The 26,516-nt window shown below is 49.7% G+C and overlaps 2 protein-coding genes across 2 annotated transcripts; both read left to right on the plus strand.

The window, feature by feature from the left end:
• The first annotated feature begins 548 nt into the window (after positions 1-548).
• Positions 549-2,147, plus strand: FAM167B (family with sequence similarity 167 member B). Its single transcript, XM_020896112.2, has 2 exons — positions 549-1,039; positions 1,662-2,147. Exons 1-2 carry the CDS (start codon positions 782-784, stop codon positions 1,890-1,892), a joined length of 489 nt encoding a protein of 162 aa, XP_020751771.2. The 5' UTR covers positions 549-781; the 3' UTR covers positions 1,893-2,147.
• A 1,827-nt stretch (positions 2,148-3,974) lies between these two features.
• LCK (LCK proto-oncogene, Src family tyrosine kinase) lies at positions 3,975-24,403 on the plus strand. Its single transcript, XM_020896096.2, has 13 exons — positions 3,975-4,087; positions 16,133-16,242; positions 16,535-16,616; positions 16,769-16,859; positions 17,077-17,175; positions 17,330-17,433; positions 17,616-17,765; positions 18,044-18,196; positions 18,379-18,558; positions 20,777-20,853; positions 20,945-21,098; positions 21,181-21,312; positions 23,744-24,403. Exons 2-13 carry the CDS (start codon positions 16,138-16,140, stop codon positions 23,944-23,946), a joined length of 1,530 nt encoding a protein of 509 aa, XP_020751755.1. The 5' UTR covers positions 3,975-4,087; positions 16,133-16,137; the 3' UTR covers positions 23,947-24,403.
• Positions 24,404-26,516: the final 2,113 nt, after the last annotated feature.

Consider the following 26,516-nt stretch of genomic DNA (forward strand, 5'->3'; position numbering starts at 1 on the left):
TCAGTTGGGGAGAATTCATCAAGTCATGTATTTATGACAAGTACAAAGTTTTAAAAAGGGAAATGCTCTGGTTGAAGTCCTGGGAGGGGCAGGGAGAGGAAGGTCGAGGAGCCATCCGCAGCTCTGCCTTTACCCTGCACACAGTCCTTGTGGGATCTCCAAGGGAACCTAAAGTTCCTTAGAATATAGCCTGAAATCATTGATCTGTCCCAAGAGTCAGTGACTTGTCCAAGGTCCCATAGAGCCAGCACTGGAACGCAAGTCTCCTGACTCCCAAATTGGGGATCTGGACACTATTCCTTTGCTGAAGGGCCACAGTCATGAGTCAGGACTGGGGGCAGCTTGTCAGCCTCCTATCCCCTCCCCAATCCCTTAACTTGGGTCTTGGGAAGAGGGCCAAGACTCTGGTGTGGACGATGCTTTTCTTATCCTGGAGCAACTTCCTTTCTGGGAACTGGGTGTCTCCTTTTGGGCAAAGACAATAAATTTCATCCAAGGGGCCAGAGGCGCAGGGCTCCTCCTGCCCCCACCCGGATGGGCATCACGTGGCTCCTGGGATAGCAGTCCAGGAAAATCCCAGCCCTTGCACACTCAGCCTCCCACACCCATCTGCTTACCCTGACACACTCAAGCCTCCCTGACCCACCTTGAACATTCACCATCGCACTCTCTGGCTCATTTCTTTCACTCTCAGCTTCTCCCACTTCTCCCTGGGTAATACTGCCAGCCTTTCCCTAACCCCATAGCTGCAGCCTTTCCCTGTCGCTGCTCACCCCCTACCATGTCCCTGGGACCATTAAAATTCCAGGCAGTGGGTGAAAATGAGGAGGATGAGGAAGCAGAGAGCTTGGACTCTGTGAAGGCGCTGACAGCCAAGCTGCAGCTGCAGACACGGCGGCCCTCATACCTGGAGTGGACAGCCCGGGTCCAGAGCCAGGCCTGGTGCAGGGCCCAAGCCAGACCCGAGCCCAGGGGACCTGGGGCCATTTGCGGATTCGACTCAATGGACTCTGCCCTTGAGTGGCTCCGACGGGAGCTGGTGAGTCTGGTGCGGTGGGCGGCCTTGCAGAGGGCCTTGAGGGCAGTCCTCAGGGCCCAAAACCCGGGGTATGGGGAGAATGACCCTGCCTCCAGCAACTGCCCTCTCCTGTGGCTTTGTCCCAGGGTTGAGGAGCCAGGAATGAACTTGTCCAGTGTTTTATTCAGGGAGCCTTACTGAAGAAGGAGTCCATCAGTCTACTGACCTCATGCTCCTGTGGCTCAGAGGACAGAATCCTGCCCTTGGGGGCCACCAGGGATAGCTAGGGAAGGCATGGCCTCCCAGTCTCCTCTGCAAATTGCTATACCCCAAAGATACAAAGGAGGCACTAACGATGCTGTCCCCAGAGGAGGCCAGTATTAACTAAGTGGCTCTTAATCCAGTATGTGCAAATATAAAACTGTCCAGCCTCCAGACTGGAGATTCCATCTAGTTGATCTAAGATCAGGCCCCAGGAACCTGTACTTGTTTAGCTTAGTTTTAGAGCAAGACCTATGAGATGGGCTATATAGAGCCAGGGTATGAGGGGGTGGGAAGGACAGAGCCAGGGCAAAGCCCCCCAGGTGTGGACCGGAAGGGAAGAATGGAGGTTCAGCGGGCTCATGCCCTCTCTCGGCCGCAGCGGGAGATGCAGGCACAGGACCGGCAGCTGGCAGGGCAGCTGCTTAGGCTGCGGGCCCAGCTGCACCGGCTGAAGGTGGACCAAGTCTGTCACCTGCACCAAGAGCTGCTGAACGAGGCCGAGCTGGAGCTGGAGCTGGAGCCTGGGGCCGGCCTGGCCCTGGCCCCGCCACTGCGGCACCTGGGCCTTACGCGCATGAACATCAGCGCCCGGCGCTTCACCCTCTGCTAAGGGATCCCTGCGTGTCTCCTGCACCACCCGCTACCCATTCCCCTGCCCACCTGGGACGAAGGAAGAGAAGGGCGCCCCAGAGGAGCCAGCACCTGGAGAAGGGTCGGGGTAGAGCTGGGGAGATGCTCAGCGCTCTGGGAGCTTAAAGCCCCAGTATCCTGGGGCCCTGCTGCCCGGATGGGGGAGGAGGGCGGTTTGGAGGAAGGGGAGGAGTTCACAGACCCCCCAGTCTCCTCAATAAATCTCTGCTTCCCATCAAGGTCTCCGCAGTCCTTTATTCAGGCCCGGGTTCACTGTCTCGCTGGTTGCTAGGGCCAAGGGTTCTACCTCGGGAGAGGAGGCTGGCCTTGCTGGTAGAGAAGCCCTCCTCATCTCCCCCACTGCTCCACTTCTATCGCTCTATCTCATCAAGATCAGGACTGGAAAAGAACTTAACAGTCTAAATCACCCCTATGGAATGTGACTCAGATAAATGAGCTGCTGAAGAATGCAGGATCTTATAGACCTGGGTTCAATGCCAGTTGCAACATTGATTCTCTCAGACCTGGAGGAGGTCTCTTAAACTCTGCATCTGTTTCTTTATCTTTAAAATGGAAAATCCAACTCCACAAGTAGTTAGATACATCTTAAGTGAGATAATGTACAGTAAATCCTCAATAAAAGTGCATTATTATCACTAGCCCCAGTCGTGTTCTTACTGTTGTCCTGGGGCCCAGAGATGCACTGCGAAGAGCTCAGGTTCATAGCAAGGGGAGCTGGAGCCTGCAGCCGGACTCTGGGCTCTGTGTCATTCTGTAGGGCTGTTTTTTTTTGTTTCAAAAAAAAAAAACTGTGTTTCTCAGCTTTTGTTTCTGTGTCACCCTCTTTGTCTGACTTTCCAACTCAGGCTTCCTCTTCCCCCCACCCGTTTCCTGTCTCCCCCTTCTCTCCGCAGCAGCTGAAGGTGCATACAGCATCAGCTTCCACCTCACAAACCCCAACAATGCTCTGTGGGCTTCCCCTCCCCCAACCTGCTGCCTCAGTGCAGGCTCAGGCGGTGGCAACAGGTTTGTTTTCCAATGGGTGGGGTCAAAGCCCAGCTCTTGGGCCTGAGAGAGGCCACCTAGAGTTCCTCGTAACACTGGTGACCTGACCCTCAGCCTCTGGCATCTGCCACCCTCAGCCTGGCCCCTGAGGAAAGGGAGATTGTTGGCCTGCTTCGTGCTTGTGACAGGGTCCCTGCCTCCTGCCTGTAACAGAAAGTGCTGCCAGTCTATCGCCTGCACCGGGAGCCTGAGCAGGAGTGTTTGTTCTGTCTCCCACCTGTTGCAGGAGGTGGTGTCAGGCCTTCGCCTCTGACAGGGGCTGTGGCCTCGTCTCTACCTGAGTTAGAAGGGTTGCCCTACTCTCCAACCATAATTAGGGGGTGTTGTCTTGCCCTCTGCCCACAGAAGAGGCTATGACTCTGCTCCCTTAAAGACACCAGGTGGTCCTGTCTGCTTCCTTGAACAGCCTGTTGTCCAGCGGACTGTCTGTAAGAGGGGTGTTAGCCTCCCCTCTGCAAATAATAAAGTTCTTGCCCCATGCCCTGACATGGCATAGCTGTGGTTCCATTGTGTGTCTAGCAGCTGTGTGCGCCTGGTATCTATCTGACTACCTAGCATCGTATCTGCTCTCCAGCGATTTTACAGGGATGTCGTTCCCCCCTCGACTCTGAGGTGATGTTACTTTTGCACTCTGACTGTATTGAAAGGGTCACCTGGCCCTCAGACCGACAGCCGTGCAGCTTGCCCTTCGCTGAAAGCTGAGTGGGTGTCTACTCGCCTCCTGCTCACTGGGGCTTCAAGGCAGCCCTTGAATCTCTGGTCCAGGTGCTCCCTCGGGGGGCGGAGGAAGTTACATCCAATATCCTCCGCCACCTCCGGGTGCCACCTTCGGGGTGAATGGGGCCTGGACTGGGGGTGAAAGGACCCTCGAGGGCTGAGAGGCAGGGAGCGATGGCAGCAGGAAGCTTGGGGTGCTGGAGGCTTGCGGTTGGGCTGCTGGGGCCCGGTTGGCTGCGGAGCCCTCAGGAGGAGGCAGGAAGTCAGGGTGGGACGTGGGCGCGGGGAGACAGCCGGTGGCTACGACGGTGAGGGGAGCCGAAGCTGTGCTGGGCAGCCGGGCTAGGCCAGGAAGACCATGTGAATGGGGCCGGGGGCTCCTGGGCTGGGCAGGTAAGGAGTACCGGGAACAGGGGTCTAAGGGCTGGGTGTGGGACCTGCGAGCAGAAGGCTGCAGCTGGGCCTGGGGTCAGGCTCCCCCGGGAGGCAGCAGCCCTTCAGGCTGGGGTCAGGAACACCTGGAGGTCAGGTGGGAGGCAGGCTGAACAGCCAGATCTCCCCTTTCCTGTGTAGCTGTCGCTTCCTGCCTCCACCGCAGTGCCTGCCATCAGTGCCCACCTCACTGGGAGCTTTCTCCTTGGGGATCTCTTAGGTACTGTAGAGGCCTTCAGAAATCCCTACATCCAGCCCCTCATCCCATGATGGATAAGCTTCCTGAGGCCCAGATTGGGCAAAGCACTCCCTCCCCACAGTCCGTCAGCAAGGCAGAAGCAGATAGGGTGATGACCCAGGGAAAGGTCATGGCCTAGGATGTGAGTCCTCCCTGGAGCAAGGTGATGGACAGGCTTGAGTCAAGGGTCCCAAGAGTCCTTCCGCTTGCTGGTGCAGACCCCAGTGACAAGACTCTCTTGAGAGAGGGAGGGGAATCACCCAGAGCATCCGGAGGGACACGTGAGAAGTGACTTTAGCCTCGACCCACACTGCTTGAGAGAAGGAGGGGGTCTTCCTTTGGGAATGGATGGGCGTGCAAGGGGATATTTACCATCTGGGATGGGGCCTGGGGCGGAAGTATCTGACAGGACTCCGGGAAGTTGGGGGGTGAGAGGATGATGGGAGAAGGGAAGAGGAAGGGCTATTTTTATTCTGGACAGGGGTGCCGTTGGCCCTGGGCAAGGACTGTCTGGATTTCCATCTGGAAATTTGCCACTCCTGCCCCTGCCAAGTGTCCACAGGATGTCCTTTCCTCTTCCCTTTGCTCCCTCCCGCCCCCCACCCCCACCCCTGCTGCTGCCTGCTTCAGGCCAGTGGGTCCTGCTGGTTCCTACTTCAGACCCCAGGAAGGTGGAGGCCCAGGGAGGCAGAGTCAGCTCCCTGTCCACCCCCTCACTTTAGCTCTCAGCCTGCAGTTTATGGGGTAAATCCCCACCTGAGCCACATTTTCCAGGTTTCCCCTGCCTCCCCCACCGCCATTGGAGTTTTTCTTGAAACAGTTTCCACAGTCTCAGCCATGTCGCAGTCTTTTGTCCCCAGCTCCAAGGCCTGCAGCCTCTTGTGGGGCCTGGAAAACAAGCTGGGTCTTCCCTAGACTCCTCCCGACCCTGGACCGGCATGGGCCATCCCACACCCCAGCCTGTGCTGAAGGATGATTCAGGGTCCCTCGCCCTCGAGGCTCTGGGACAGAGGCGCTTCTCAAAGGGAAAAAGGGCCAAGAGATGGAGCAAGAGAATGGGCGGAAGCTCCGGAGATCGAGAGGAGGCTTCCCTTGGGTGATCGGAAGGCTTCCTGAAAGAGTCAGGTGGTTCTGAGAAGACAAAGGCCTATTTTGCAGAGTACCTAGGATATGCAGCCAGAGTCACTGTCTCTGGGTTGTTCCTTGGGTCCTAGGAGGGCAGAGACCTCAGGGCCAAACCAAACACAAGAGAGCCAGCGGGTTTGGTGTAGAGTGAAGTAAGGACATGCATTTCGCAGTCAGGCTGACCCAGGCACAGTTCTGGTTCTGCCACTTCCTTGAACAAATGACCTCACTTCTCCAAACTCCAGTTGATTTATTGGTAAAAAGGTAATAATAAATTCTCTTTGATTTCCCACCAGAGAGTGCTGGTGGGAAATCAAAGAGAGAATGGCTGTGATGTGCAGTGGGTAGTACCTGGCATGCAGTAGGTGCTTAACAGAGGTTAGGCAACCACTTCTCCTGCAAATGGTGTACCCAAGGGTGTGTGTGTGGTGGGGATGTTGGGGGGGCTGTCCGTACCCGGAATTACTCCTACTTAACACCTTGGCAGGCCAGTGGGCAGCCCATTCCTTCACACTTGTGGTGTAGCTTTGCAAATGAGCTTGTTTCCTGTGTGTTCTAGTGGGTGTGAGAATTCTAGGCTGGGCCACAGGGTCTATATTGGAGGAGAGTCCCACATATATCTTCCTACAGACACATAGACACGCACATACACATGATCCTTCCCTTCCTAGCCCAAATATCATTCATATCATCACTAGGAAATGTAGGTGTGCATGGATGTTCAGAGGCAGAGGCAGGGACCACATATATATCACACATCAGTTCGGTTCAGTTCAGTTCAGTCGCTCAGTTGTATCCGACTCTGACTGCAACACACCAGGCCTCCCTGTCCATCACTAACTCCTGGAGCTTACTCAAACTCATGTCCATTGAGTCGGTGATGCCATCCAACCATCTTATCCTCTGTCGTCCCCTTCTCCTCCCACCTTCAATCATTCCCGGCATCAGGGTCTTTTCAAATGAGGTCAGTTCTTTGCATCAGGTGGCCAAAGTATTGGAGTTTCAGCTTCAACATCAGTCCTTCCAGTGAATATTCAGGACTAATTTCCTTTAGGATGGACTGGTTGGATCTCCTTGCAATCCAAGGGGCTCTCAAGAGTCTTCTCCAACACCACAGTGGGATCCTATAAATCCATGCACAGACCCACAAGCTGATGGCTTCAAGGCCAAGCTCAATTCAGTGAGAGCAGTGCTGAGGGGAGCTGAGTTTGTGGGTGGGGTGGAGGCGAGCGGGGCCCCCATCCTGGTGTTGGTTGGAAGATATCTGGAGCTATATTTCCAACCCTTGGTCTAAAGAATGCTAGTCCCACGAGGTGCCCGGAAAGAAAACAGTTCTGGGTCCAAATCAACACAGCCTCAGCTGTGAGGCGTCCCATGTGAAATTTACCATCAATGTTAGCTTCCCCAGAGAAGGCGGCTGTTTGATCTTGTCTAACCCGGTGTTTCTCAGATTTCAGTGGTCACAGAACCTTTTTTCTTGCATCCCTAGTCCCTTGCCTGCACTTCCGGAGACAAGAGGAGCAGTGGAAGGTTGATTCTTCTCAAAGGATTGTGTCTCTTACCAGAGTTTTTGCGTTGGTGGGGACTTGGTTGTTTTCTGTTTTTCAATTATAAAATTAGCACATGGCTGCTTCTAAAATTTAAACAGTAGGGACTTCCCTGGTGGTCCACTGGCTAAGACTCTGTGCTCCCAGTGCAGGGGGCCCAGGTTCGATCCCTGGTCAGGGAACTAGATCCCACATGCCACAACTAAAGATATTGCATGCCGCAACTAAGACCCAGTGTCATTAAATAAAATAAATAAATATTTTTGAAAAATTTAAACAGTACAGAGACATATACAGAAATATAAGAAATGCAGCTCCCTCCAATCTCACTCGTGGGCTATGCTCACTGTGAACAGTTTGGTGTACATCCTTTCAGATTTTCCCCTATGTGGCCACTGAAAATCATATTAGTTAAGAGTTTAATCCCTGGAGGCAGATAGCCTGAGGTTCAGCTACTTATTTCTATCACTTATTTGTTATGAGGCCTCAGACAAATAGCTTTACCTCATTTGGGCCTCAGTTTCTGCATCTGTGAAATGGGGATAATAATAGCACTTACTTGATAGGATTATTATGAGAATAACATGAAGTCATGCAAATGAAGGCTTAGCACAGAGTGGCTGAAAAGAATCCCCTAGGTATCCATATTCAAATGCAAATAGGGGGATTCCCTGGTGGTCCAGTGGTTAAGAATCAGCCTGCCAAAGCAGGGGACCCACGTTCTATCCCTGTGTCCACGTACATTTGCTTTCACATGCCGCTGGGCAACTGGACAATAGCCCCCACTCTCCGTAACTAGAGAAAGTCTGCACACAGCAACAGAGACCCAGTGCAGCCAAAAATAAACAAATGAGTAAATAAATATAATATTAAAAAATAAATGCAAATAGGCTTATACTCTACATTCTGTTCTGTGACTTACTTGCCATGTTATCTCTGGAACATTTTCCCATGTCTATGTGGAGATTTACCTCACCTTTTCAGTGGTTTTAGCTAAATATCGTTAACTTGGTTAGTGGGCAATGTGGTGATTTTAAGATGCTGCTTCCTTGACAGTATTGCTGTTTGGCGCTGTTAGTGTTTGGCGCTGTTAGTGTTTGTCAGGAGTCCCACACGTTACTGGTCAGTGAGCTAAAGGCAGACCTTACTGCCTCCTGTGAAAATAGAGTGACCCACTAGAGGGGCACCCACCTCCATCACAGAGGGCAGAGTCAAGTGGACGGGAACCTCTGATTATTCACCTGTGTGTCCCCAGCTCTAGATCAGAGCCTGGCACATAAGACATACCCATTAAATTGTAATCCGTAGGCTGGCCAAGCAAGAAAGTTGTGCCTCCTCTAACCTACCAAGCAAGGCCTAAGCTCAGAGCTCTGTTTCACAGTACGGCATTTCCCCAAATACCACATCATTGATGCAGGTGAGTGATCTTAGGGTTTCATGAATGAACATGTGCAACTGTAAATTTAGGTATTATACCATGTGTTTATTTTAATATATACTGATTTCCATTTATAGTTGGTGATACTAATTTTCCATTTTTTTTTTTAAATTAAAGTACACTTGATTTACTGTGTTCTGTACTAATTTTCCATTTATGGTAGCAAAGTTTTCATTTGAGATAAATATATTAAATGTGAAAAATGGTCCATGGAAGTGCCAAAAATCAAAAAGGAAAATGAATATGTTTAAGGCTGGGGTCATGAAATACCCATGCTGGCCTCAAATAACAATTTTCATTTACTTGGTCCTTACTATGTACCATGTTAAGTACTTTATTATACGAGGTCATCTAGATATCACATATTATGTTCACAACAGCCCTGGACACAGATCTTTTTTTAATTTCCGTTTTGAAGATACAGGAACCGAGGGAGGTTTATGTTCTTTTTCTTTTTGGTCACACCGCAAAGCATGCAGGATCTTAGTCCCCTGACCAGGGTCCAGGGATTGAACCTGCCCAAAAGCCCTCTGCCAGTGAATGACTGGGAGACCTTGGGAATGAACTTGGGTGACTATGAAACGGACATGGTGAGCTGAACCTCTCTGATCGGCAGACTCCCAGAAACTTTAATAGAGTGGTGTGGATTGCCAAATTTTAAGTAATGCTTCGTCCTGATAAAACCTACATGATGCAAAATACAGACAGAGGTACATAAGGAAGGGGACTCAATATGACGAATTACTCTATATATATAAGTTACTAGTTGGAGGACCTCTACCCAATATACAAGCTTTAGAATAATCACTCTATTGCCCTTTTTATGGCAAAACTAACTAGGAGAATCAGTTCTGTGTTCAAACCACTCCCAGTTTGTGAGACTAAATCCATCTTATTTGCATATAAGAAAAGACTCATCCTTTTGTTCTCCGTTTTTGTGAACTCTGTGAACTCTCAGGGTTTATTCTAAACTGGTATTATATCAAAGAGGAACACATGAAAAAGGAAAGAATTCAGGATGCATCCCTGTTTTACCCACTAGAAATTATTTGCCATGCCTGTCAACCCTGATTCTCAAGTACTGTGATTAGGATTCGGCATGGACAGCCACAGCCCAGGCTCTTCACTGAACATATGCACTTTCACCAATTATCAAATGTTCACCAAAGAAAAAAGGCCAAGAAAATGCTTTAAATTATTCCTAACAGAGTTTGCCACAATGTGGCCCAGAGTGGCCTGGGTCAGTGAAATAGCCTGCCTGCTCTTGACATACACATTGACCCAAGAAACCTGGGCAAGAAGCTGGCACACATTTTGGAAAGAATGTTCAATAAATGAATAGGTTTACAGTTCAGGGGAGGGAAAGTCTTGTATTCTTTTTAAGGGGACAAAACACATTCTAGGCCCAGTCAGGTGAGACAATGTCTATGGAGTTGGTAAAAGTGAACGAGCTGGCAAGAGTCAGAGCTTGTTATGGTTTGTTGTTGTTGTTGTTTTAATACTGATGCTTTATTATTACTATATTTCATATTATATATTATACAGTATATATTATCCATATTATAGTTCATACTGTATTCAGGTTCTCTTAGTTTTTAAAAAGTAATGAATTCATTTGGCTGAGCTGGGTCTTAGTTGCTGCATGAGGGATCTTTAGTTGCAGCAAGTGAGATCTAGTTCCCTGACCAGGGATTGAACACAGGCCCTCTGCATTGACTGCTAAGTGAGGTCTTAGCCACTGGACCACCAGGGAAGTGCAAAATAGAGCTCATTGTGGTGATTCCTAAACAACCCTGGGATCAGAAAATTTGGTCCAGGAACTTCATGAAATCTGGGATTTTTGATCAATTCTACACAGAGTATGAGCAGGGAAATTCCATGGGTGGAGGAACCTGGCAGCCTATAGTCCATGGGGCCACAAAGAGTCAGGCACCAAAAAAAATAAAAAAGAGTCAGGCACCACAGTGACTAAACAACAATGATGAGCAGGGCACTGTGTGTTGGGCTCTGTGGGTAGAACGCTTTACCGCCTGAGCTACCAGGGAAGCCTGTGTTGGGCTCTGTAAAAAGAGACAAGAGAGATGGGACCTGAAATCTAGCCCTCGCTCCACTCTCCAAGTTTGAAACCCCAGGGAGGGGTGGCCCTTTACAACTGGCACAAAGCCCTCTGTGGACCATGGACAGACCTTGAGTTTGACCAAGAACATTACAGACACCAGTCAGAGAAGGTCTAGAATCTACAAATTTGCTCCTATTGACCCTGAATTCTTGAGTTGGGAGGAAAGAATGTCCTGTCTCATTCACCCCAGAATCTGCCTTTGTTACTGATTCTGGGAGTCCTGGCGATTTTCTGGATCTGCTTCCTCTTTCTTTTTCTTTCTTTCTTCATTCTCTCCTCTCTTACTTTCAATGAGAAATTTATATTAAGCTTTAATTTTTATTTTCTTTTTACTGACCTCATTTATTAACCTGGTTTGATCAGACTAGAATGGGACCCACATAGCAATCCACTCCAGTACTTTTGCCTGGAAAATGCCACGGACAGAGGAGCCTGGTAGGCTGCAGTCCATGGGGTCGTAAAGAGTTGGACACGACTGAGCAACTTCACTTTCACTTTTCACTTTCATGCATTGGAGAAGGAAATGGCAACCCACTCCAGTGTTCTTGCCTGGAGAATCCCAGGGACGGCAGAGCCTGGTGGGCTGCCGTCTATGAGGTCGCACAGAGTCGGACACGACTGAAGCGACTTAGCAGCAGCAGCATAACCTCACAATTACATAGGGACCTATACAAACCATACATACCCCCATTTCATTATACAGCCATCTGCATACACGGATAGGTATGTACACATAGCATGATGCTCAATGATTAATGTGCCTCAGTAGGCACAAACTCGTATTCACCAGCCAGGGAAATGTATTCTCAAAAACGTGCATTTTTGAGACTCACCTAGTGGAGCAGTGGATAAGAATTTGCCTGCCAACGCAAGGGACACGGGTCCAATCCCTGGTCCCAGAAGATCCCACATGCCGAGGTGTGACTGAGCCCGTGTGCCACACCACTGAGCCCACTCGCCTAGAGCCTGTGCTCTGCAACAAGAGAAGCCACTGCAATGAGAAGCCTGCACATCGAAGGGATGAATAGCCCCCGCTCACCGCAACTTAGAGAAAGCCCGAGCAGAAAAGCAATGAGGACCCAGCACAGCCAAAAAACTGAAAAATAAGTAAACCAAAAACATGCGTTCAATATAGATGGAGATTTGTCTTAGAGAGAAAGGCCTGTTAACAGCACAATGTCACACTTCTGATGGAGAGTAGATTCCATTCTGTCAGACCTCCTTCCGTGCTCCATTTTCTCCATCACCTCTCAGGATTCCCTACCCTCTTTAGACTTTCCAGGAAGTGAAGAACAGAGCAGAGTACCTGGATAGAGGAGGTAGGGGCCTAATTGGAATTCCACTTCTGCCAAGAGCCCTCATGTACTATTGGGAAAAACCACTCAGCTCCTCTGATCTGACACCATCTCCATCTTTAAAATGAGGCTAATGAATTACACTAGTGCTTCTTCTTTTATTTACTTATTTTTTATTTTGGTTGCACTGGATCTTAGTTACAACCCTTGGGATTTTAGTTGCAGCATGTGAACTCTAGTTGCGTCATGTAGGATCTAGTTCCCCGACCAGGGATGGAAGCCAGGACCCCAGCATTGGTAGCACAGAGTCTTAACCACTGAACCACCAGGCAATTCCCTACACTCTTGCTTCTAAACTCTTCCCTCCAAGGACTTACTTGTCCTTCCCCTGTCGTACTTTTCCCCGCTCCCCCATGGCTCTCGTGATTTTGAGGGTTTTGCTGACTAAACTACCTCATTTAGGTACTAATTTTGTTGTTTCTAGTTCAAATTTTAATCAGATACTTAACTAAGTATGCATTGTGTGTGTGTGTGTTCAGTCGCTCAGTCAAGTCTGAACTGTGTCTTACTCTGTGCGACTCCACAGACTGTAGCCTGCCATGCTCCTCTGTCCATGGGATTTTTCCCTACAAGAATATTGGAGTGGGTTGCCATTTCCTCTTCCAGGCAATCTTTCCAACCCAGGGATCAAACCCGTGTCTCCTGCATCTCCTGAATTGGCAGGCAGATTGTTAACCACTAAGCCACCTGGGAACCCCAAGTATGCACTGAAGAAACAATAATGCAATTTGTCAAACTGAGAAACAAATCACCTGCAAGCCTTCAGTGTTATTCTGGATGCAGCCTCATAGGTGCATGTAGCTCCCAGTGGCTGGGAGCCACTCACCAGAATTATGTCTGACACTGCCAGGTCTTGGGGTCTTCTGATTGCTGCCAAGTGTTATACTCCAAAACTCACACTTCTGTACAGGGCAGGGCCTGAAACTCGGTCCTCAGCTGGAGGACTCCAGGGGCCCTAAACAAGTCACAGAAGAAACACTAAGGATCAGATACCCAGCAGAGTTACCAAGTACCATTTTCCTTAATTTAACACAGCTTGACTTTTTCTCACTCCTGGCCCGTCTTTTTTTAATCAACGTATAGTTGATTTACAATATTGTGTTAGTTTCAGGTATATAGCAAAGTGATTCAGTTATGCATATATATTTTTTTTTCCGATTCTTTTCCATTATAGGTTATACAAGATACTAAATATAGTTCCCTCTGCTATACAGTAAATTCTTGTTATTTATTTTATATGGAGTGGTGTGTATCTGTTAATCTCATATTCTTAATTTATCCCTCCCCTCCCCCATCCCTTTCCCCTTTTGGTAGCCACAAGATCATTTTCTTTTTTTTCCACAAGATCATTTTCTAAGTCTGAGTCTGTTTCTGTTTTGTAATAAGTTCATTTGTATTAGTTTTTAGATTCTGTATATAAGTGATATCATGTAATATTTGTCTTTCTGTTCCTGGCTTATGTCACTCAGTGTGATAATCGTAGGTCCATCCATGTTGCTGCAGATGGCAATATTTCATTCTTTTTCACCTGGTCCCAGTCTTTAGGGACATCATCATGTCCTCTCTGGCAGGTCCAGATTTATCCAGGGTATAGGTCCTGCCTGCATGTTTTCCTGGACCCTCGCCCAAGGCCAGGCAGCTCCTCTTCTCTCCCCTTGTGACCCCAGCCTGGACCACGTGCAGTATTCAGCCCTAGATTCAGCATAGATTTCCTCTGCCGGTCGACCAGCCTCTCCTCACTGCTGCACCCCAGTTCAACCCCAAGCTTTTCTCATCTTGCTCTTACCTTTTTTCCAAAGCCCCTGAGAATGTCAGGCCTAGAAGGGACTTAACTAATCTAAGTTGACACCTTATCTGATGTTGGTGTTCTCTGTATAATATAGCCAACTGGTGGTTTTCCAAGGGCTGTTTGACTATCACAAAAACCAGATGGCTCAGGACCTCAGACCTTAGACAGTCAGCTCATCTGAGGCTGGTTCAAGAATGTATAAACAGTTCTTTTCTGGAGGCTTTTGCTGTTAATCAGTTCTAAACCATAATAAAATTCACAATCAAAAAAATAAAAAAGCCGTTTGCAGCCACAGAGCTGAGCAAGATTTCTCAAATGTCTCCCCAAGACTCCTAAAGTAAGGGGGAAGAGTAGATGCGCAAACACCTTTCCTTGAAAGTCTCTTGATTTGGCTTAAAATTTTATGTACATTTTGTATTTTCATCTATTTGTAATAGATCTGTTTGTTAAACTATGTGAATAAGGTTTAACTATGTGTTTAACGCTCATGCTTTGAGAGGTACACACTCGTGACTTCCGGTACCCATGAAAGGTTATAAGTACCTCAGTTTAAGAGACATGAGCTTATCAACTACACTCCGATATAAAATAAAAATTACATAAAAAAAAAAAAAGAAATGTGAGCTTAAAGCCAAGAAGATTCTTTACCAGTCACATTCTTCCACTTTCCAAAGCAGGGGTTGGTAGGGCAGAATGGGTACTCATGGAAGTCTTTCTAAGCTCTAAACCAAGCCAACATTTATCTAAGCTTCTGAGGAAGGGATGACAATTCCCAATTGACAGAAAAGGCAGAGTGAAACTACAGAATGATTTCAGCAAAGTGACACAATGAGTATTATCCCCAGAATTTGAACATAACTCCAGGGACTATCCTTGAGTCTTTTTTTTTTTTTCTTTTTTTCTTTAATTGAGTTATAATTGAATAGGTCCTTAAGTCTTACTAACTAAAAAAACGCCACTGCTCCCCACTTCTGGTTGACCTCAGCATGGATTAGCAGCTCTAGCTTTGTTCTGCCCATAACAGTTGTCTGAGTTTGAGCAGAACTTTCTGGTCCTCTGTTTGCTCATCTAAAATCTGAGGTTAGACTTGGTGGTTTCTAAGACCTTTGCAAATGGGAGAATCTGTGCATTAACCCTCCACATACCAGTCAACATTTATTAACAAGAATCGTCCTGGGTGATGGGACATTCAGGCAAATAAAACACAACCTCTTCTCTTGCTGAATCCCTGTTCTCACCAAGTGGGTAGGAAAGGCAGGGGGACTGACACATAATTTAGTGTCATCGTGGCAGTCAGTGGAAGTTGATGATTGTGGTTGGTCAGAGTGGAATGTTGTAGGAACAAAAAGCATTGGGCATTGGGGAGGCTTCACAGAGAAGGTGATATCTGAGCTGAGTCTTGAAGGTTGAGCTAGAGTTCAATAGATGGGCAAGAGTATTCCATGGCAGGTGAACCACACATGCAAAGGTACGCTGTAAGAAGAGTGTGAGTTTTTTTGGGAAGAGGAGCTCAGAAGACAGACTCTGTGTGTGTGTATGTGTGTACACACATGTGTGTATAGCAGAATAGACTGAGGAGATGGATTTGATCTTGATATTAAAGCTTCTTGAATGCATAAATTAATTTATCTGGGACTGGTATTTCTAGGTAGTCCAGAGGACCAGCCCTGGGGGCAGAGGTACTATAAGTCCACCCCTGGGGACTTAGGGGTGTGATCCCCACTCTGCTTCAGGCAGAACAGCTCCACTTCTACCTGCTTTATCTACGGGGTTCCGCTCGATTTCATCTGACAAAAAGTTTCCACTGCCAAAGCAAGCAAACAAATACAAAAAAATGTATGGCCAATATGGCCGCTGAGGGGTTTTCTGATAGGGAGAAGCAGAAAGAAGCCTCTGAAGCGGACTCTGTGGGGGATTTGGGAGAGCAGAGGCCTGATGGCTGACATTTGGGAGAGGCGGTCCCTCATTCAGTGTCCTCGGCAGCAGGGGGGAGCTTGTAATTAGGAGGTGAGGTACACACACCCCACTGGTAGGGGAGGATCTAAACTCAGGTCTCCCCTAGGGCTGGGGGAAGTGTATGTGATCTCTACTAGGTAGTCCCCCAACTTGGGGGATGGGCTGAGAAAGTGGGAGGGGGGAGAGGCAGGAAGTGGGCAACTAGACTAACAAAGGTGCCTGTGGCGGTTTACCCAGCCCAGGTGGGAGGGCGGGGCCTAGGTCTCAGCAGGGGCCATGTGTGACTATTGGGAGCTAGGACCCCATTTCAGCTTTTCTGCGGCTGGAGAATGGTGGCTGGGGGGCTGACAATCTCAGGCACTTCTGGAAGTTCCCAGGGCTAGGCCCTAGCATGTCTGATGTTGGGGGAGCCCTTTCAGCCCCCTCTCCATTCCCCCAGGGACCATGGGCTGTAGCTGCAGCTCAAACCCAGAAGATGACTGGATGGAAAACATCGATGTATGTGAAAACTGCCACTACCCCATAGTCCCACTGGATAGCAAGACCACGGTAAGAGGCAAGACAGGGGGCTTGGTGAGGGAATCGGGTGGGATGTAGGCGTGGGGAGAAAGGAACAGATCATCCCTACAGGTCCTGGAGATGACAGCGAGCCCCCCTGCCACACAGAAAGGAAAACGCTAGAGAGGGAAAGGGACTCTCCTAAGGTCACACAGCAAGTGGTGGGCAAATTCAGTGAGAAGATCCAGCCAAGCTGAAGTGAAGGCGAGCAGGAGAGTGGGGAGGCAAGCCAGGGTCTCACCCAACCTCCAGCTCTCTGACTTCTCTCATCCCACGCCCGCAGCTGCCCATGCGGAATGGCTCTGAAGTGCGTGATCCACTGGTCACCTACGAGGGATCCAACCCCCCAGCTTCTCCACTGCAAGGTGACTTCAACCAGCAGGGCCTGAAAGACAAGGCCTGAGGATCCTTGGCTGTCAGCCTCCTTCCCCTCCTCTCCTCCCCGACTTCTAACTCCTGAACTCACCCTCCCAGCCTGTTCCAGAAGTCTTCTCCCTGACTGCCCCTGTCTTTACAGACAACCTGGTTATCGCCCTGCACAGCTATGAGCCTTCTCACGACGGAGACCTGGGCTTCGAGAAGGGTGAACAGCTCCGTATCCTGGAGCAGTGAGTGCCCCCCTTCGCCCTGCCCATCCTGGGGTATCTTCAGTACCGCAAACCCCTGCGGTCCCGGCTTGCAGTGGGAGCCCTTCAGACAAAAATGGGAGGCTCCGGAGTGCTGAGCTGGAGGGTGGGGTGGCATGGCCTAACTAGGGGCTCCGACGGAGGGTTTCCAGCTGAGTCCGAGGCTGTGCAGACCATGCTAACCGCCGCCGTCGCGCAGGAACGGCGAGTGGTGGAAGGCGCAGTCCCTGACCACCGGCCAGGAAGGTTTCATCCCCTTCAACTTTGTGGCCAAAGCGAACAGCCTGGAGCCCGAACCGTGAGTGGGGACGCGTCATGGGAATGGTGGGACGCAGATCCAGGGACCTCGGAGCAGAGGAGAGGTGCTAGGGGTGGTGGCGGTGAATGCTTGAGGGTGATAGAGGAAGACTGGACCAGCGGACCAAAGAAGCCTTCGCTTCTGCCTTGAGCAGCTGGTTCTTCAAGACCCTGAGCCGCAAAGACGCGGAGAGGCAGCTCCTGGCGCCGGGAAATACGCACGGGTCCTTCCTGATCCGGGAGAGCGAGAGCACGGCGGGTGAGCCGAGGGGCTGCTGCGGGGCGTCGGGAGGGGGCCGCGGGCTGGGGCCGCTAGCCGAGGTCCGGGGTGCGAGCAGCCCGCGGGGGTGAGGGGCGTGGGCAACGCGTTGGCGGAGGGGCGACTCGCTGGAGGCCACCCCTCCCCGTCTTTTGCGTTCCTTCATCCCTTCTTTCGTTCAGGATCGTTTTCACTGTCGGTCCGGGACTTCGACCAAACCCAGGGAGAAGTGGTGAAACATTACAAGATCCGTAACCTGGACAAAGGCGGCTTCTACATCTCGCCCCGCGTCACTTTTCCCGGCTTGCACGAGCTGGTCCGCCATTACATGAGTGAGCGCTGCAGGACTCTTCACCTGGGCCATACCTATCAGCCAGTCTCCCCCGGTTCCTCTCAGGGGTCCCCCTCCACTCCCCGCCCATCTCTCAGCATGCTCCTTTATTCCCCCCACCCCACCCAAGTGCGTGAGGGGCGGTACCTTGTAGCCTCAGGGATCAGGTGACAGCCCCATTCCTCCCCTGCCTGTCCATTTCCCCAGGTGGGGACTGAGTGAGCCCCCAACCCCCAGTCCCGCCTTACTGACAGCCCTTCGCCCCTCCCTTGACCTCAGATACTTCGGACGGGCTGTGCACACGGCTGAGCCGCCCCTGCCAGACCCAGAAGCCCCAGAAGCCGTGGTGGGAGGATGAGTGGGAGGTTCCCAGGGAGACGCTGAAGCTGGTGGAGCGGCTGGGGGCTGGCCAGTTCGGAGAGGTGTGGATGGGTGAGTGAGGCCCCCCAGGACTGCGGGCAGGTGGGGAGGGGAGTCGTCTATTGAAGTCCTGAGAGTTCTACGACAGTACCCTGAGCGACTCTCTCTCTCACACACACACCCTGTTTCAGGTCAGCTGTCTGGCTCTGAGTACTTGGGCTGCGAGTGACCCTCCCATCCCTTCCCTGCCCTAGGGTACTACAACGGGCACACGAAGGTGGCAGTCAAGAGCCTGAAGCAGGGCAGCATGTCCCCCGATGCCTTCCTGGCCGAGGCCAACCTCATGAAGCAGCTGCAGCACCAGCGGCTGGTCCGGCTCTACGCGGTGGTCACCCAGGAGCCCATCTACATCATCACGGAATACATGGAGAACGGTGGGCGCCATAGCCGTGCGCGGCCGCTGGGGGCGCTGCCGTCTCCGCTGCCCCCTCCGGGAGTGGGGAGGAGATACGTGTGGCTCCGCACTGAGGTTTTTCTAGAGGAATTTTGCTGAGGCCTCAAAGACTGACCTTCAGGGGCGACAAGAGGGTGTGTGGAGAAGAGGGTGTTCTGTTTGAACCGTATCTGGGAGCCCAGCTTGAGGTGGCAGACTCTGGTTGTTCAGCCGCTCAGTCGTGTCCCACTCTTTGCAACCCCATGGACTGCAGCATGCGAGGCCTCCCTCTCAGGTTCTGGAAGAGCACTCAACCCCCATTTTCCCTCACCTGCAGTACTGTTTGCCTTCTTCAAAGCCTTATCTTGATCTAAGGATGCTTGATCTCAGGAGATGAGTAGGTCCCTAGCCCCTTTTCTATCTCTTCTGCCCCCAGCCTTGCGGGGTCTGATGTGTTCCAAGGCCCTCTTTTTCAATTCTTGGTGAGCCTCTCCCTGTCCCTTCCTCCACTGTTGGACAGATTGAGAGCCCAAGGAAGGGTAATTTAAATAAATAGGAATTTCTAGGCCCAGCTTTGGGCCAAGTCTCTGTCCCACCTCTGCGGCTCAGTTCCCTCAAGAATAACAGCAGAAATCTAAACCAGCTTATCCAGAAAGTAGTAATCATCAAGGGCTCTGACTGCTTGGGTTGGAATCCCGGCTTGAGGACTGTGTGGCCTTGGGCTGATCACTTCACTTCTCTCTGCCATGGTTTCCTCACCTGTAAAATGGTGATAATAATGCAATAGTAACTTTCTTATAGGATCTTTGTGAGGATGAAAGCTAATGCATATAGAGCAGTTAGAACAGTGCCTGCTGTATAGTAATGGCTCAGTAAGTTTGTTGTTATCTGGCTCTGATTCTTTGGGAGTATAAAATCTGTCCCTCTTTCAGGAAGGGAAAAAAGCTAATTGGCTAATGGATTCTGAAAATGGCAAATAGCAGGCCACCTTCAGTTGGTAGTTGCTTGGAGCTCTGTGTTGAGAAGGATTCTGAGGTTCATTGGAAGTGAGCACTGGGATTGAGTAGCAATATCTGCCATAGACACAATGGAGGAATGACAGGGTCTGTCCACATATTTGCTGCCGTTGGGTGAGGTTTTGTCTCAGTGACTAATTCAGCACTCAAATGGGGACATTCAGGTTGTTGTCATCTTCACACAGGGTTTTAATCTCTTGAGAAGGGCCAATGGTTACTAGCTCTGTTCCAGCCACTCTAATGCCTGGTATTTTCCTAGTTACCCTCTGCTACCAGAAAGATGGTCCCTCACTCCCTCATGATACCTATTTTCATATTCCATTTTATATATTCAGCATACATTTATTGCTGTTTACTTTGGGCTGGGAGGAGCTTCCCACGTGCCTCACATAAAGAATCCGCCTGCCAATGCAGGAGACACAGGAGATGCAATTTTGGTCTCTGGGTCAGGAATATCCCCTGGAGGAAGAAATGGCAACCCACTCCAGTATTCTTGCCTGGAAAATCCCATAGACAAGAGGAGCCTGGTGGGCTACAGTCCATGGGGGCCAAGAGCCGATACAGCTTAGTGACTGAACATGCATGCACTGTAGGCTGGGAATACTGGTGAACAAAATAAGAATCTTGCTATCAGAGAAACCTTGCTTTAGTTATGCACCCTAGGAAAACCAGTTTATGCCATAGGAAAGTCTTAGCAGGAAGATGATGATGATGATACAATTTATTATTCTTGGTATGATCTAGAGAGGCTTTTTAAAGGAAGAGTCTAGCTGAGCCATGACCAAAATGAATCCGTAGCAGAAGAAATGGGACAAAGAGACTTTGGAGTGGGAACCCAGTGGTCTATGAGAAAAATCTCACAGTTGTCTAGGGTAGATGGAGTAGAAGAGACAGTAGTGGAGGGAAGAGAAGAAACTGCAGATGTGGACTATGCAGGGCTTGGATGCCTGGCTGAGGAGTTCAGGTTCCACCCCACTGGTGACAAGAAGCTTGCAGACCCCTCCAAGTGACATCTTAGTCCCCAGGAAAAGGGCATCACACATCTCCGGCACCCTTACTCTGAACACACACTCCTCCATTTTCAGCTCTTACTCTTTCTTACCACACATCAGACATGGGTTCTAGACCCCTAGTTAGGGGAGAAGGGTCTGGGAGCTTCCCCCTGGGGCAATTTGGGTCAGCAACTCTTGCTTCTGTCCATAGGAAGCCTGGTGGATTTTCTCAAGACCTCTGAAGGCATCAAGCTGACTATCAACAAACTCTTGGACATGGCCGCCCAAGTAAGGAGACTGGGGAGGGGCTGAGTATGGGCACAGGGCAATGGGATGCAGATGTCTGGCCCAGGGCTGCTGACATGTACCTGGTCTGCAGATCGCAGAGGGCATGGCATTCATTGAAGAACGGAATTATATCCACCGCGACTTGAGAGCTGCCAACATCCTGGTGTCCCATAGCCTGAGCTGCAAGATCGCAGACTTCGGTCTAGCACGCCTCATTGAGGACAACGAGTACACAGCCAGGGAGGGTAGGTATGGGATATGAGGGAAGTCAGGGGTCTCTGGGGTCTGGCCTGGCAGACCCTGGTGACCTCACTGCCCTCCCTCCAGGTGCCAAGTTTCCCATTAAGTGGACAGCCCCAGAAGCCATTAACTATGGGACATTCACCATCAAGTCGGACGTGTGGTCTTTCGGGATCCTGCTAACAGAGATTGTCACTCATGGTCGCATCCCTTACCCAGGTCGGGGTCCAGGCTGAAAGGGTGATGGGGAAGGGCAGCAAATTCATGTCTTTCTACTTCCTCCTGGGCTCAGAATATGAACCTTTCCAGCTGCTTCCTCTCCGTCCTCCTAGGAGTGGCACTCGTGCATCCCCAGTCAGGTGCTACATCTTGTAGGCCTGTCTTCCATCTCTGTCCCTGAATCTCTCTTCCTGCAATAATCCCAGCTCTTTTATTTAATTCTAACACAGGCAGCCTAGTAGGTAGAAGAGGATCTGATCTGAGAGGCAAGAGGCCTGCTTTCTTTTTTCATTTTTTCCCAAGTTTTATTTATTTTAATTTCTGGCCACACCTTGCAGCATGTGGGATCTTAGTTCCCCAACTGGGGATCAAACCTGCACCTGCTGCATTGGAAGGCAGTCTTAACTGCTAGACCACTGAGGAAGTTCCCAGAGGCCTGCTTTTTATTACTACATCTGCCACTGATGCTTTCTCTTTGACTTTGATCAGATTATTGCTTCTTTCCCCAGTTGTAAAACATGAGGTTAGAACAGTATTTGACCCATACGAAACACTCAAGAGTGTTAGGCTTTATTATTAATCACTTTGGGCAAGTGACTACCTTTCTGAGCCTCAGTTGCATGATATGAGAAGCAAGGTTATTTTTGAAAGAGCTTGACTCATAGTAGATGCTCACGAAACACTGACTTCCTTTCCCTCTGAAGCCTTCCATGTCGAGTGAGAGAGATGTGTAAACAACCAATTCCCATCCTCTCCCACTCCTCGCTCTATCTCCTTGACAAAGTTCTTTACCACTGAATTCAGCCAGGACAGGAATGGAATTTTTTTGGAAGGAACTTGCTAGGAGACTCTGGGGAAAGGAAACAGAACACAAAGACAGGGTCAGGAGGTCGTGCAGCCCAGTGGCCAGACTGGCAGAAGCTTCTCACATCCTGAGCAGTGTGCCCAGAACTTTACTCCTGGGAAGGTAAAAACACCTTAGAATTAGGTGTGAGTGTGCAGGCCTTCCCTGGTCTGGACTTGTCCCATCAAAGAGTTCAAGGGCAGCGCTGGGTAGAAACATACTCTTGTCATCCTGCCAAGAGCTCACACTGCTCCCTTAGAGAATTTTTCTCCTAGAAGAATAAAGGCAATGAAAGCACGATGATAAATGGCAACTGACACATAGTTTCAGGGTCAGGGAGACTATGGGGAGTAATGGGGACCTGGGTAAACTTGCGTCTGCGCTAGCAGATGGTTGCTATTAAGACACCAGGGCCCAAAAAACAGAGCTGTGTTATTTCAAGAGAAGCCAGAGCTTGGAGTTTTAGGAAAATTTGCCTATTTCCAAATATTGGTGATGATTCAGATTGTTTAAAAACACAATAAGGGGCCAAGCCAAAGTGGGTCTGTCTGTGGGCTATATTTAGGCTGGGTGCAGCCAATCGGTTTGCACCCTTGACTCTGTCCATCAGTGTTGTTTCCTAGCCTATGTCTTTCCGTGCCCTGATTTTTAAATGTGAGGGACACCTATCTAGAGGCTCCCCAGGGGCAAGGCTTGAGGAAGAGAGGTCTCTATTGACTAGGCTCCAGTTTGAAGCTTTGTAGGAGTAAAACTACTGTTTTGCTAGGATGTCTAGGAGTTAGGCTTCTCTTCTCAGGAGAATGAAGGAGAAATCAGAGGCCACACAGGTAATTTAGAAACAGGGAGTCTATTTCTGCTGTGACCATTCAGTTCTCCAGAGCAGCATCTCTTGTGGTCCACATGTAATGGGCCTCGCTGGTGGGGCCAGGATCAGTACAAAGGGAGGGAACTGGTCCAAAGATGACTTCATCTGGGTCACAGAGGGGCCTAGTGAATCTTCTGTGCCCAATGCAGCGTCTGCCTGGCTTCGGCCCAGGATCCACCTGGCTTCCTGATGCAGCATCTCATGTGCCTGTTCCCAAAGCTGGAGAAACTTCTCCACTGTCCTGGCTGTGGGCCCCCATCCTGCGCTGGGCCCTGACAGCGCCATCCTTCCCCACCAAATAATAATCATCACAGGCGCTCTTTATGCTCCATCTCCTCCTCCAGGCACCATCCTCAGGGCTGTGTACACACTTTCTCATTTAATCCTCACAACATCTCTAGGAGGTAGGAGCTCCTATTATCCCATTTTCCAAATAAGGAAACTGAGGCTCAAAGAGGGGCAGTGGGTCACGCAAGGACTCACAGCCAAACACGTGTGTGTTATTTCATGTTTAAGCCATAGCAGACACTCCAAGTGGCATGACTGACCTTTCATAGGCACTGCCAGTATAGCCTTACCATCCTTATCATCGATGAAGACCAAGATCCCTTTGGATTGGTGCTCACACCATACCTGTTGTCAGATATCTTCTTGACCATCACCCCTGCCTCTGGGCTTCCGAAGCCTGGAGCCTTGATGTTAGTTCTCCTATCAACCTCTAGGAATGACCAATCCTGAGGTGATTCAGAACCTGGAGCGAGGCTACCGCATGGTACGACCTGATAACTGCCCGGAGGAGTTGTACCAGCTTATGATGGTGTGCTGGAAGGAGCGCCCAGAGGACCGGCCCACCTTTGACTACCTGCGCAGCGTGTTGGAGGACTTCTTCACAGCCACGGAGGGCCAATACCAACCCCAACCCTGAGGGCTGTAGGTGACTGGGGCTTGCAGCCCTCCCACCATCTAGCCAACCTGGCTGGGGGAGGTGCCGTTCCTGTGTCATACCCATGTGGCCTATGCACATTTGGACTCAGCATGTGAATCCCGCCCATGTGCGACACATACACTTCTCATGTCTTATACACAGGATCTGTAGTTGCGTGGGCTTTGCACATGTGTCTTGTACATGTGTGGCCTGGGCATATATGTCTTGGACACTTGTCCAAGTTGTCTCTTTCTGGGTGCCCCCCTGACTTCCAAGACCACCAAAGAGAGGAGAGAGGCTGTGATTAACACCTGCTTCTCCCTGCCCCCTTTTCCTTTCCCCTGGTCATCAAGACGCTCTTTGAGGGCTGGGACCTTATCTAAAATACCTCTGTGTGCTCCTTTTTGGTGTTGGCACACATAAGGAGCTCAATAAATATCTGTTGGCGAAGATTGTACATCTTTCTGCTGCCCACTCCAGTCTCCTCTTCCTTGCGGGGGGCAGGGGGGAAGTGGACATTCCGAAGATGGAAACTGAGGCACCCTGATTTGGGGTAAAAGGTGGGAGGGATGAAGGGATGTCTGAACTTTTTCCAGCCCTGCTGATGTTGGGTGCCAAGAGAAGGTCCTTATACTTTGCGGTATGTGTTTTTTAAACCCCTTCAAGCCTCCACCCCTAGCCATCTGGGCACCCTAGCCAGAACCGCCTAGAGAGTAGATGTGTCCCAAGACCCTTCCTTTCCCATTGTATAAGGGTGACTGCCTTTTCCTTTTTACAGCTACTGATTCAAGAGCTATATGTTCTGATTCACCTTTAAGGTGTTTTTAAACATTGAGTTAATCCACTCACTTAACAAATATTTATTGAACATTTACTGTGCACTAGGCAGTGGATAAGATCTCTGGGGAGCTTACAGGGAAGATAAGACAGTAAGCATCACAAAGAAATAAATGGTATGGTATGCTGCAAGATGATAGTGGTAAGGGGAAAATAGAACAAGGAAAGGGGGATTAAGAATGTCATATTTGGGGGAGGTTTGTAGTTTTAAAGAGGGTGGACTAGGAAGGTCTCATCGAGAAGGTGAATTTTGAGCAAAGATTTGAAGGAGGTGAGGGAGTAAGTGGTATAGGGGAGGAGCACTCAGGCAGAGGGAACAGCCTGAGGCAGAAACTTGAGACACAAAGGGCAAGCTCTGAGACAGGCTGCCTGAGGGAGAAGGATAGATTCTATGGGGCCTGAGCCTGTGGCTTCTGCAGGAGCCATTTTGAGACTCACATTTTAAAAGGATGGCTCTTACTGCTGTCTTAAAAATAGACTGAGAGCCTTCCCTGATGGTCCAGTGGAAGACTCCATGCTTCCACTGCAGGGGGCATGGGTTTGATTGCTCTTCTGGGAAATAAGATCTTGCATGCCAAGGCACAGCCAAAAAGTAAATGTGTGCTGTGTGCTAAGCCCCTGCAGTCGTGTCCAGCTCTTGCGACTCATGGACTGTAGCCTATCTACAGGGATTCTCCAGGCAAGGATACTGGAGTGGGTTGCCATTTTCTTCTCCAGGGTATCTTCCCGACCCAGGGATCAAACTTGAGTCTCTTATGTCTCCTGCATTGTCAGCCGGGTTCTTTCATTAAATTAATTAAGTAGGGCTTCTCTGGTGGCTCCATGGTAAAGGAGCTGCCGCCAGTGTAGGAGACACGGGTTCCATCCTTGATCTGGGAAGCTTCTACATGGTGCAGAGCAACACAGCCTGTGCACCGTAACTACCGAACCTGCGCTCTAGAGCCCGGGAGCCGTAACTGAAGGCCCTGCGCCTTAGAGCCCACACTCCGAAACAAGAGAAGCCACTGCAATGAGAAGCCGAAGCACAGCACCGAGACCGTAGCCTCCGCTCGCCAAAATTAGAGGAAAACCTGCCCAGCAGTGAGGACCCAACACAACAACAACAAAAAAAATTTATGGAAAATTTAATTAATTTAAAAAAAGGAAAGAAAATAAACTGAATTAGCAGCCAGTTTATAAAACTGGGGCAGTTTGGCATAAAACTCCAGATTTCTGTCTTCTCTTGAGAAAAAAGCAAGACTTGGCTTTTTCTTTGGGTTTACCTGGCCTCATGGAGCTGAGTAATGGCCACCGCCTTTAGGTGGGGCATGAGCTGTGCCTTTCACACCCTACTGCTCTTCAGATTATGAACCTAAGTGTTCGTGGCTATTTATCATCATGCTTGTGCTATGGTTTTTATAATAAAGAGGCAAGTGAAAAATTTTTGCACACCGTATTTCTATTACAAAGTGTAAAAATTAAAGATGCCTGAAGATGGCAGTGTGTTTGAAGAAAGATGGGAGGACATATTTCTTTATGAAAGTAAAAAAAGAATCCAGTTTTAAAAATAAGCAAAGTACCCGACTCAAACCAATATAACTATAATATAAATCCACTCATTTACATCACCTTCCTGACCTCTGTAGGCATCTGAGTTTGTGATTCCTGTTCTGCATTTTATAAAACGCTGCCACACCCATGACCTCATCTGATCCCACCCTCCTCCTTTTTTGGACATGGCTGCAGCCACAGAG

Source organism: Odocoileus virginianus, chromosome 30, assembly GCF_023699985.2.
Source record: "Odocoileus virginianus isolate 20LAN1187 ecotype Illinois chromosome 30, Ovbor_1.2, whole genome shotgun sequence".
NCBI classification, from domain to species: Eukaryota; Metazoa; Chordata; class Mammalia; order Artiodactyla; family Cervidae; genus Odocoileus; species Odocoileus virginianus.